General features: G+C 40.9%; 1 protein-coding gene across 1 annotated transcript in view; it reads left to right on the forward strand.

Moving 5' to 3' along the window:
• The first annotated feature begins 5,961 nt into the window (after positions 1 to 5,961).
• The window catches only part of fras1 (Fraser extracellular matrix complex subunit 1), a 352,607-nt gene continuing 346,352 nt past the window's right edge, over positions 5,962 to 12,216 (forward strand). The window contains exon 1 of the mRNA XM_085180995.1: positions 5,962 to 6,573. Coding sequence (XP_085037121.1) covers positions 6,507 to 6,573 — 67 coding nt within the window. The 5' untranslated portion in view covers positions 5,962 to 6,506. The remainder of the gene's footprint in view (positions 6,574 to 12,216) is intronic.

Consider the following 12,216-nt stretch of genomic DNA (forward strand, 5'->3'; position numbering starts at 1 on the left):
GTTCAAAACATCTTTAGATGTCTTTGAGAAAGTACCCCATGTCTTTTATGTCCCAAACCACAGCAAGAGTAGAGTCATCCTTTCAAGCTGCGCGTTGAATTAGAGCAGCCTATTAGACATTAATCCTGTGATGCTGTGCAGGTTGACGTTCAGAGTGAGATTGAGATTAGTTTGAATTTTTATTGGTCCCTGTGGGGGAATCGGGCTGCTGCTGCTGCTGCTGCAACTAATTTAATAGGATTTGGTGGTGGAGAGCAAAAGAAACAGACTATAGAAAGAAGCAATGAAAAACTATGGAAACAGTAAAAGTCATGAAACCGCCTTTAACGAGCTTCTTGTTGACATGCAGTAATGCTGCTGTGGTGCCAGCTTGACTCTCACAGGTGTGTCTGTCTGTCTGTAAACTCTGGTTTTTCATACTGATCTGGCTGTTGTTGTAAAGATGTTTACTTCCTTTGTTTGTCTCGCCGAGATGAAAGACTTCTTCTTGGGGACAGAGAGGCTGGGAAGTGATTTCACATCAACAAACTAAACTAAAATGTCTCAAAGACAAGAAAACTCCAACTGCTCTTGCTCTTTCTATTCTGCAGAAATACCAGCAGCATTAGCTTGTTAACTCCTCCAGTGAGCCGTTGGAGGATTTGCGGCTTATTTCCAGTTAACTATTTTTTGCTGAGAGATCATACTGAGCTTCGGAACAGCTTCAGTCCATCTTGTCTCTGGAAATTTAATGGAGAGAAGATGTTCTTTTATCTAGTGGTGGAGAGTTTAGTCTAACAGTCCAGTCCAAAATCTCCCGTAAGTTCAATTTGCTTTATTTAAAATATGCTGCCAGTTTGCAACAACATTTGTCTTAAGGCACTTTATTTCACATTTTAAAGACTCCACTTCATTAGAGAGAAAATTCTAGTTAAAGTGACCTCCAGACACGGGGAAGTGCAGCCGCTGGGGAGGGTGTAAACACTTGTACATGAGTGGAAAGAGAAGAACAAAGAAGATAAAACAAACTGCAGTAGAGAAGACAGATGTTAATTAGAAGCACGGTGTAATTTAAATGAATGGATGCATGGAAAGAAATGAATTTCTCCAGGAGCTTGAGCCTAAATCTGCATAACTACAGAGTGGTTTAGGTTTAGTCTCTGTGTCCAGCTTCAGCTATAAATATAAGATTTATCAAAAAGGGGAGTTTGAAGACTGAATGTAAACTCGGGGATCTGACAGCTGAAGTGTGAAGAAAGGTGTTTAGGTTACTCATAAAGCAGGGGGCATCTGGATTTGAACTAGAGACTTCTTGATCTGCAGTCAAATGCTCTACCCCTGAGCTACACCCCTCGCTCTAATCTACCAAGCGAGTGCATCCATTCACTGTAAGGCACTAGTTTGGCATCATGACCCCTAAGGTCGTGTCCTGTCCTGCCTTTCACCTTATCTACCCATCCCCACACCAATGGGATTTCAGAAACATATTTAAGATACAATTTCTGTCAACATACCCTTTAGTCACACACATCACGAAGAGTCTGCTGTGTGGTTATGGCCAGCAATGATGTCTCTATAGTTATAACCAGAGATTTATAAGACCTCCATTCCAAGCCTGACTTTAATAGGAGGTCAGGTATAATCTCACCTGAGCCCTCATGACATGTCAAAATGATATAGATACTTTTGGTTGTGTCGGAGGCCAGAATTTAACCTGCTATATATATTTATATATTTTTTAATCTTCTCCTTTGTCACTGCAGACGGGGAGCTGGTTATAAATAGTTGAAGAGTGCAGACAGCAGCAGAATTAAAAGCAGCAGAAAAGAAAGCTTGTTCAAAGGCAAAACCTTTGAACAAGCTGATTCTGATCCCTGTTTTTGGCAGAGGACAAAAGGACTGAGTGGAGATCAGGTTACTGCCATGTGACCCTGAGGAATCTCAATGCTGCACTCCTGCTGATTAAACATTACACTGAAAAACAAGCTGTAGACATACAATAGTTAGTTATTGTACAGAAAAAAGAAGGGGGGAAAGCAGCTCCCAGGTAGATCAGCAAGCTACTGTGGAATAAAAGCAAACTGGGGGGGGGAAAGTGAAGCACTAAGTAAATGGTCACTGGAAAAAAAAAAAAACTTTGCCAACTTCCTGTAAGATAGTGACAGGACTTTAGATACAAAGGTAGAGGAGATTATCCTGTTCCCTGAAAAAAAACAAAAAAACAAAGTAAGTACATATTGCAATATGGAAGACCAAGACTGCCCAAATAAATGATATAAAACTAGAAAATAAAGAATATGAACAAAATCACTGAAGAAAATAAAACTGACCTTCATCACTATTTCAAGTGACTTCTTCAGTCTGTTGGATTGAAGACGTCACCCACTGGCTGGGGCGGCAGTCGTGTGGAGGTGAGGAAGGAGGATCCAAAAGCAGACAGTGGCGGAGGTGCAAGTGGGTTTTATTTACAGTGCACAATAACCAAGGTGGGAATAACATTAAATACACGGCAGATACACATAGAAACACAGACGATGCCACAAGAAGCACAGGCAGACACAAACTATAAATACACACACCAGGTAATCAGGAAATGGCACACAGGAGGGGACACAGCTGGAACTAATGGGCATAACGAGACACAGACCTACAAAGTAAAACAGGAAACACACAGATTGTTTTACAACACAAAACTCGGGGACCCGTACAGAGCACAGAGGGAGACACAGGTAGGGAAAATAAACACGACAACCAAACCCAAAGAACTAATACAAAATCAGAATAAACTAGAAAATAATAATCATAAACTCAAAGCGCTGGGTCACCGACCCAGGACCATGACACCCACTGAAAATGAAACGTCCAGATGAAGAGAAACAACTTTCTGGGATTTTCTTCCCTGGATTATTAAGCATGCATCAAGACATTTTTAATCTTTTTTTTTTTTAATTATTTTGTTTTGTTTAAATCTAAAAATTTCTTTCTCTGTTTTTTTTTTATTTTGGCTTGTTTTGTCCTCCATACCACCAGGGTCAAGCTAAACAGGATTTGTAGTTTGAAATTATTTTACGTTTAAATGTTTACATTTTAAATTAGAGGAAAACAAAACAAAAAAGACAATAAAAGGTTCACATGAGACAATATTTAAATAATTAAAGGAGATTGTTAGTAGTAACATATGTTCCTGACTAATAAAGTCATTTAAAAAAGTTAATTAGCAAGTCGATAGTTGATCAGTTTTCCCAAAATATTCAGTTTCAATATAAAATGGATAGTGTTAAAGGGAATCTCTTAAACTTCTGCCAAGATTTCAGCAAAATCATAAATATATAAAAGCCCCATGGAACCTCAAAAATTGAATAATGGATTTTGAGGTTTTAAAAACAAGATGAGAAATACCTCAGTGTCTGTGGTCTCCTCCCTTGTTAACATCAGTTGAATTATTCTTTTCTGATTAAGGACAAGTTTTTATGTTGCTGTTAACAATATGTGTTTACAAGTCTCAGAAAATCATGTCCATAAGGTAAAAATACAGTTGCTTAACTTTAATTATCAGTTATTTACTTTTATTAAAGCATGAAACTGAAAGCAATATTTACTAATTGGTTTGATTTGTAAAACATTATTTGGATGGTTCTTGGAAAGTTGTAAATACTGTGTAATGTTTTAAACAGTGTCCATTATAAAGTTGTTACTGACATAGGTGGTGTGGTGGTGGCCAAATCACAAGACTGTGAACCTGGACGCAAAGTTGTGACCAAACCTACTCGGTCCGGTTTGGGTTAATTTATGACAAAGTAGAAGAGACACTGTGGTCACACATACTGAGCAACACTAAAGGAAACCTTCTGCTTGAATGTGAGACACCAGAGGCTTTGACTAAATGTCAGCAACTGACACCCTGGAATTATGCTCAGTAATAAAACCTTTATTATTAAAGTCTTATAACCCATCATTTACGGGTGGAGCTGTGCTAAGGTACCTGTACACCCTAGACAGGAGACAAGACCACACAAAACCAATATATAATTATAATTGAGTTTTTTATTTTTTATTTTAATTACACAAATTAATGACACTTACATGAATTTCTCAATTAGTAATGATTTGCAAACACTTGCCCTGCAGGGTGAGCTCGGATCCTGGGAGGCCTGGGAGCTTGAGGATCCTGCGCAGTATCTTAGCTGCTCCCAGGACTGCGCTCTTTTGGACAGAGATCTCAGATGTTGTTCCTGGGATCTGCTGGAGCCACTTGCCTAGCTTGGGAGTTAGCGCACCTAGTGCTCCGATTCCCACCGGGACCACTGTTATCTTCACTTCACATCTTCTCGAGCTCTTCTCTGAGCCCTTGGTACTTCTTCAGCTTCTCGTGTTCCTTCTTCCTGATGTTTCTGTCATTTGGTATCGCTACATCTATCACTATGGCTGTCTTCCTCTTTGTCTAACACCACTATGTCCTGTTGGTTAGCCATCAACAGTTTGTCCGTCAGTCAAACTGTCCCACGGGATCTTAGCTCGGTCATTCTCCACCACCCTTGGGGGCGTCTCCCATTTTGACCTTGGGACTTTCAGGCCACACTCAGCACAGATGTTCCTGTACACTACACTGGCCACTTGGTTATGGCGTTCCATGTATGCCCTCCCTGCTAGTATCTTGCACCCTGCTGTAATGTGCTGGATGGTCTCAGGGGCATCTTGCCTGATGTGGTAGACCCCAGCCTCCATGGATTTTTGTGCTCAGAGCTTGTTCCTGTGCTGCCATGATTAGTGCCTCTGTGCTGTCTTTCAGTCCAGCTTTGTCCAGCCACTGGTTGGATTTCTCAATATCAACCACTCCTTCTATCTGCCACTGGTACATACTGTGCACAGGCCTGTTCTTCCATGATGGTTCCTCTCCTTGGTTCTCTTCTGACTCAGGTTTCTGCTGCCTGAGGTAGTCCTAAGCACGTGGCCATCTTCATGATGTATTCATGGATCTTTATTGTTTCATCCTGGATACTGGTTATAACACTCACCAGTCCTCAGCCTTCTCCCTTCCACTTGGTGTACAGTCTCAGGGTGCTGGATTTCAAGCTGACAGTGTCTCTCAGCTCTCATATTATTTTTCTTTTTACAATTAAATCATTTAATGATATCTGAAGTCAAACTGTTTAGAATTACAGCGCATACACAGACACATCAGACCTGGGCCTCGTTTGGGCTACTTATGGCACTTTTGGCGTTGCCAGATGTGGACCACACGTCTTTACATCGATTATAGGAAGTTTTTTTCATGTGGACCAAATGCTATAACACACCTGACATTTGGCCAATGTAACGCGGACCTAACAATGACAAACGTGGACTACAAATATTGCTGTCAGGGATTAAATTAAAGGAATAACGCTGAGAATTCAGTATTTCCTTACTGGTAATTATCTTGAGAGTCCAAGAAATTCCCTTGGAGGATCCTGACCCCTGGTTTGAAAATCACTGCCTTTTAATTTCAATAATCTCAAGTCATTTAAAGGTAACACAGAGTTCAGCATCTATAAACCCGCAAGTTTTTTTCAGATTTAACGCACATAATAGGATAAGAGCATAATGAGGCTATTCATGGAAGATTATTCGAGACTGAGAAAACTTAGGGCATCAAAACAGAAACTATTTTAAGATCACTCCAAACACGAGTTCCCTTAAAAGAGTAGTTAATTATAATGACCCCAGAGGTGTAAAAGTGAGTTCAGACAGCCTACAGCTCCACTTTTCTTTAATGTATTTATTTTTATTCTCTGTAAACGTCAGATTTCCAGCTGAAAATGGGATTAAAAGGATGAATCCTTCAGCTGATCCTAGATCACCAAATTCCCCTCCAGAAAACTAATTCTCTCCCTCATGTTTTAATCCCCAGGGAGCAGAGTCCCCATCATGTGAGATTATATCTGCGATGTGGGTGGTGGAAGCGGGGGTGGAGAGGTGGGACGTCCTCTTTGAGAGAGGGGGAGAGGACGAACAAGAAGGAAAAGAAGGAGGAGAGGGAGTGGGGTGGGCTCCGGGAGGACAAGTAGACCGGTCCACCGCAAGAAGTGACTTCAAACACGCGCGAGGCTCGCTGCAGGAGCGCTCAAACTCCGGCCGCCAGTCGTCGTCATGCGCCTCGGCTTTTAAAAGCGTCCCGGCTTCTGCTGCTGCAGCTGAAGAGGGGACAACTTGCAGTCGGTGACTCTTTTTTCTTAACAGAGTTTTGTGTCCAGCCGGTAGAGCTCTGAGCACGCGAACAGGAAGGAGGTGGATAACCCACTTCTCCAGGTTTCGGCATTGCGCCGCATTCCAGTCCGGCGCGCAGCGCTCAGGAGTCGGACCCGGTGCGCTCCTTCTCCCCGCTCCTTCTGAAGACTCCCGGATCTTTTCTGTTTGTGTTCAAAGCACCAATAATGCACAGAGAGACCCGCTTTCATTTAAGATAGAAACACTCGAACACAAACACACACATCCCGTTTTTTTCCTTCTGACTGGATTTGGATTAAATCCTCTTTTTTTGTACGATCATGTGTGGATGGTGGATATTTGTTGGCGCTCTGGCTGGGATCCTCACCGTCCCCCGTGGGATTCACGGTTGGTATTTCTAGTCTCTTTTCACCAAGCCACTTGTCCTCCTGTCCTGCTTGTTACGTAGCCAGGTCAGGGGTTATAGGGACCACCATGCACGCTCGTATGAGATCCACCGACTCTAAATCGGATCGGATTTAGTTCAACCTCAGCTACTTTGTCCAGCACCGAGTGAAGAATTGTTCCAGTACGCGCAAAGAAATCTTGTGGAGGTGTGAAAGTTGCGGGCGGAGCGATCGATCACCTTTTCCATTAGGAAGACTTTCATCTTAAAATGAATGCAATTTAAGCTATAATTGCTCAGGACCCACAATCGCAGGTGGAGGACCGTGAGCAGGGTGTTGTTACCCAAGGATAAGAGTTCCCATCCCAACTTCAGGGTTGACAGATTTTCCCAGAAGAGAAAAGTCAGCTGGTGAATTTCAAATGAGCTCTTTCATATGACACAAACACTCGTTTGATAGGATTTCTGAATGAGCACACTCCACCTGGGTTGAGCTGTGCAGTCAATAATGCTCTCCGAGTGGAAATGTCTGATTCAGGGAGAACAGCTCGATTATTCACTAAAACGTGCTCTTTGATTATGTTTCGGTAACTAAAAGCATTTGTTAGGCGAGTTAAAACTGAAAAGACAAAAAAAAAAAAAAAAAATCAATTTTAACTGAGCTGCAGAAATTATTTAACAGAATTTCAGACTTTAATTGTAGAGAAACAAATACTCTTAACTGAAAGACAGACATACAGTAACCTCATACAACCTTAACAGTAATTTAAAAAAACTCTGTCTTTAACCCAAACTTCAAAGTCAATTTGAGAAAGTGAAACTCAAAGAAAGGACCAGACTTAAATACACCCTTAAACTCCAGATTTTAGGCGAGCATACTCAAGCAAAACAATCTTCTGCAGGTACTCAGAGTCACATTCAACAGACTGCAAAGGAATCTGAATGAAAAAGCAGCACATGAACATGTTGTAGTTTTTCATATTCATATCTAAACACCTTTTCTTTTTAAATCCAGTCTTTCTCACGGCCTCTGTGTTGTATAAATATTCATAACTCTGCATCAGATCTAAAATAGCTGCCCATGCACGGCTACGATATTCCCATTAGAGGAGTTATAATGCACAGGACTGTCAAGAGCTGAATCTAAAGCAGGTCTGTGCAAGTGCTGCTGCTTAACTGACCCATTCATAGTTTCTCTGTACTCCTCCTGTCAGACCGAGGCATGGTTAATGTTGTAGCCTGATATCTGGCAGGTGAAAACCTCCTCTGCCTGCATGTAACAGCAGCAGCAGCAGCACCATATGCCTACCAAAGTCATTAGCATCCCCTCTCTTATTCTTGGCATGCGTTCATTCTGCTTGGCAGGACTTGCTTCAGTCAGATTCAAACTTTTATGAAGCAGGGTACCCTTTCGCTTCTTTCCACGCTTAAAAGAGAGCACGCTGGCATCGGCGAGCAGAGCAAAACGGTTATGAATGTTCAAATGTGATCAACGGTGAGTGCTGCAGGATGGACTGAAAGCCGAGCTGAGAACGGCGTTTTCTGGACAAATGTTTGGAGTCATGATGAGATTAGTGCTTTTCAATTAAGATTCCTTTGTAGAGCTTTGAGTGTGGCTCTGAGCATCTGCAGAATTATTATCTGCAACCGAATCAGATTAAAGTCGCACTCATCCAGGTGGTTATTGTTGAATATGCAAGCATTCCAGCTCAGGGTCTATGTAAATTAAACACTTTGAAGTTTGACTGCACTTTCATCTGATAAAACATTGATTTGGTGGTTTGCATGCTTAGGTTTGGGTTAATCATAGGAGTTAAATGATCAGAACAACAGTACAAATGATTAGATTTCAACATAAAGCATTTCTGGGTTATTGTAGCGAAAAGATGAGCCGATCGTTTCATTTTGTGCCACATTTCTTTCAGAGGTGATGATGAACTGTGTCAACATGTGATATCAAAGGAAAATGTGAAACTGTGGTAAAACGTGTGAAAATCTAGTCCTTGTTTTGTGTTAGTAATCTTATTTTCAGCCTGTACTGTCAAAGTCTACACGTATTTAGTCCGTGATTGTCCTGAGCTGATCAGACATTTAAGGCTTCACTGCCAGCAAACACCGTTTAATACCTTAAGATCCTGTTCACAAAGAATCATCTTGTGGAAATGGACAATGAAATCTAAATTTGAACAACATTTCCTATTTCAGATTTCCATAATCCTCCATTATCTTCCACCGAACAAAGTTCTTTCCTCCCTCAAATTTGAGGGAGGAATGAAAGTCCAAACAAGGATAGAGGCAGTGTCGCTGTTTTAAGTGGTTTTAGAACCCGATGATGATGAAGACAATAAATGTTTGGGGTTTTGTTGGTCTCAGCAGACACATTTGTGCTTAATCCAGACCTCCTGTTGCTCTCACACCTCGGTTATGACACTGGCAAGTATCTTGTGTGGGCCAGATGTGGGCCAAGTTTAGGAGCTGCCCTCGTTTCATTACCTGATATGTGGCCTATAAAAGCTGAACCTGACTCTGAGGTGCAGCAGTGAGACTAACCAGATGTTATTTATTGCTAGAAGGTTAATGTTTTAAAAAGTTTTGCTTAAATTCCTGAAATAAGGTCTGTGATTAACACGGATTATAGACAGATTTTTTACCATCATTTAGCCGTCACGCGGCATCTTTTCTTGGCGTTACTGAGTTTAAAAAGGCTAATAAAGGTTGCGCTTATTTATGAGACTATCATGCTGAAATGTGTAAGTATCATAAATCAGTACTTTCCTTTCTAGATGGCTTTCCCTCAGCCTCCATCACTACAGTGATTGGAGTCATTTTTTGTCCTTTAACTTGCACTTTCAACAATCCATCTACAGAAATGAGAAACATCCTGTGTCAGAGAGAAGCTGAAATGCTGCTTCGTGGATATGTTATTTCTAGGAGGGACTTTTGTAGATCTTTATTAACAGCTCAGTGAAAAAAGCCTTCAGCTGATCAAAAATGCTGCAGTAAGAGTTCAGGGACCATACATGAAGATCATATTTCTCTCACATTAGCTTCTATTTATTGGCTCCCTATTAAACCCAGAATTAACAGAAGGTGTTACAGTGTTTTGTTTTATGCACCTCAGTAGTGAGGGAGACACCACTGCTGTGCTGTGGCAGTAGAATGGGAGGCAGAGCCTTCAGCTGTCAGGCTCCGATTTCATGGAGCTCCCAGTTTGGATTCGGCAGACAGACACCGTCTCTACTTTTAAGATTAAATTTCAAGCTTTCGTTTCAGATAAAAACGACGATGTGACATTGAACCACCCCTTAGTTATGCTGCTGTAGGGTCAGACTGTTGGGGGACTTCCCATGATGCACTGAGCACTTCTCTCTGATGCGTTTATATCCCACTGTTGCATGTTACCAACTTTTGCCCGCTCTTTCCCATATTTTCATCTTTTCTGTCTTCCCTTTGCCCTCACCCCTCAATATGTCACGAAAGATGACTTCTCCTTCTCATTCAGCTGGGGAGCGCTTCCTGTTAACCCTTTAAGACCTACCATAGAACCAAGTCCGCCAGAGCTGATGTTATATTTTTACATGCTGTAGTGACATTTTTGGGAGCATTTCAAGTTGCTATACATCAATACAACCATTATAGCTCAGATTTTAATAATATGTATGCATTAAGTGCATAGCAATTACATAAATTGCAAGAAAGTGCAATAAACTACAAAAGAATTGAAAATCGTTTTTGCTTTTTTAACATATATTTCTAGTTAGAGAAATTTAAGAGGCTTATCCCTCAAAACTGTAAATACAAAAAAGTTGCACAAAATAGTTTCCCACCACAGGAAATTCATTTTGAGTGTCTTCATAGTTTTATTTTTGAAATACACCAATTTTTATACACTGCAGGAAAAACGAAAATAAATATTATAGTGCAAATTTGCAAAAAAGCAGCATATGCATCAAAATAAACTATTTCCAGCAGTGCAATATGAGTCCTAAGCATCCCAGAAACCACACAGAAAGTCATAAAGTCAAAGATAACTTTTAAAAACACCAGTATAGGCTCGTGAGGCCCTGATGGTAAAAAACTACATTTCCGCAAAAATGACGTCACTTCCGGTTTCGGCCATGGCGGACATGCGATAGTTCGCGCTGACGTCTATTCCAACATAGGAAGTGTTATGAACAGCTGATCGGATCGGCAAAGCGTGTTTCTGGAATATTATGTTTTTGTTGCTGCAAGTGCTTTTTATGCAGTTTTTGTAAAACGGAAGGAAACTGTGACCGAGGACAAGCTGATGGCATAAGATGTAAGTACAACTCCTCTGGTTTCATATGCAAAACAATTTTTTGCGCTAGCTTACGTGGTTGCAGATCTACCAGAATTTAAAAATAGTTAAGCAAAACAGAGCGTGCAGCTCTGACCGGTTTTAAAGGGTTAAAAGGGAGTTCTTCCTTACCACCATTGCCAAATATCCTCATAGAAGACAAGCTGATCCAGGGGTGGGCAATTAATTTTCCCAAGGGGCCAAATGAGAAAGTTTAACTGTTGTAGGGGACCAGACCAGTAAGCTCTCTTGATAACTGGTAAGATATGATTTTAAATTATCTAATGGAAATATGAAGCAGGTAAAGCACCAACGATTTATCACTACTTAAACAACTTTCACAAAAATAGTTGTGAACAAAATGTGCACATTTTGACAAAAATTCAAAGACTTTTAACTTTATACAAAGTGCTGCTTGTAGTTTGATTGCACCTGCAGCTTTTCAGCTTGTCTCAGCGAGAGAAATCTAGTCTGTTTTAGGCTTGAATGTGCATTAAAGTCGGTTCAACGTTTGAGCTGATAACAGACAGCTGATCGTCGCTGAGAGAGGATCTCTATCTGGATTTGTTAAACTGCATCACTGAGAATGTTTGTTCACATATAAAGGGAGATCCTTGTCTCCTTGTCTGTGGAATGTTTTCCTCTTTGAAAGAGGAAGAAAAAAATCCAGTGGTGATGCTGACTTGAAGCGCTCTGTCAGTGGCGAATCAAGCTGTCTGTGATGGTTCATTCTTAGCACTGGCTCACACTACACCTGATGTATAACACAATGCAAAAACACTCATTTCAGTTCAGATTGCATTTCACTCACTTTTTCTTTTGCCTTCAAAAGTCAGAAATGTTTTCCCCGCCAGATTTGGACAGCCTTTGGTTGTAACTTCTGTCAGTTTGTCCCATTTCAGCCTCTGTTGTAGTTTTATTCATTCATCGCATTGCTGCCAGCTGCTCCATAATCTCAAACTCTTTCTGTAGTCCAGGAGTAAAGATGAGAAACTGAGGAGAAACAGTTAAACTCGTCTGCTTTGTTTTCAGTCGAATGTCCTTGATCAGTCTTGTTAGAGTTCACCTGGAACGGGGCACATTTTCGACTGCCTCCTTTTTTCTCATTTGGCTTGAACAAGTGCATTAATTAACAGCAGTACACCAAGGACTCTTTGATGAGCTCGCCATCGGAGAACAGCTTTTTTTTTGTAGTTCCTGTTGATTTTCCAGCAAAGGTTCAGATGTCTGTTCCTGCTCAGCAACAGTCAGTTTCCTTTTTTTCTCAATTGAAATGGTTTTTTTTTAGTATGAGCTGACATCTTTCAAGGCTAGCAAACTCAAAACC

This window comes from Neolamprologus multifasciatus, chromosome 12, assembly GCF_963576455.1.
Source record: "Neolamprologus multifasciatus chromosome 12, fNeoMul1.2, whole genome shotgun sequence".
NCBI lineage: Eukaryota > Metazoa > Chordata > Actinopteri > Cichliformes > Cichlidae > Neolamprologus > Neolamprologus multifasciatus.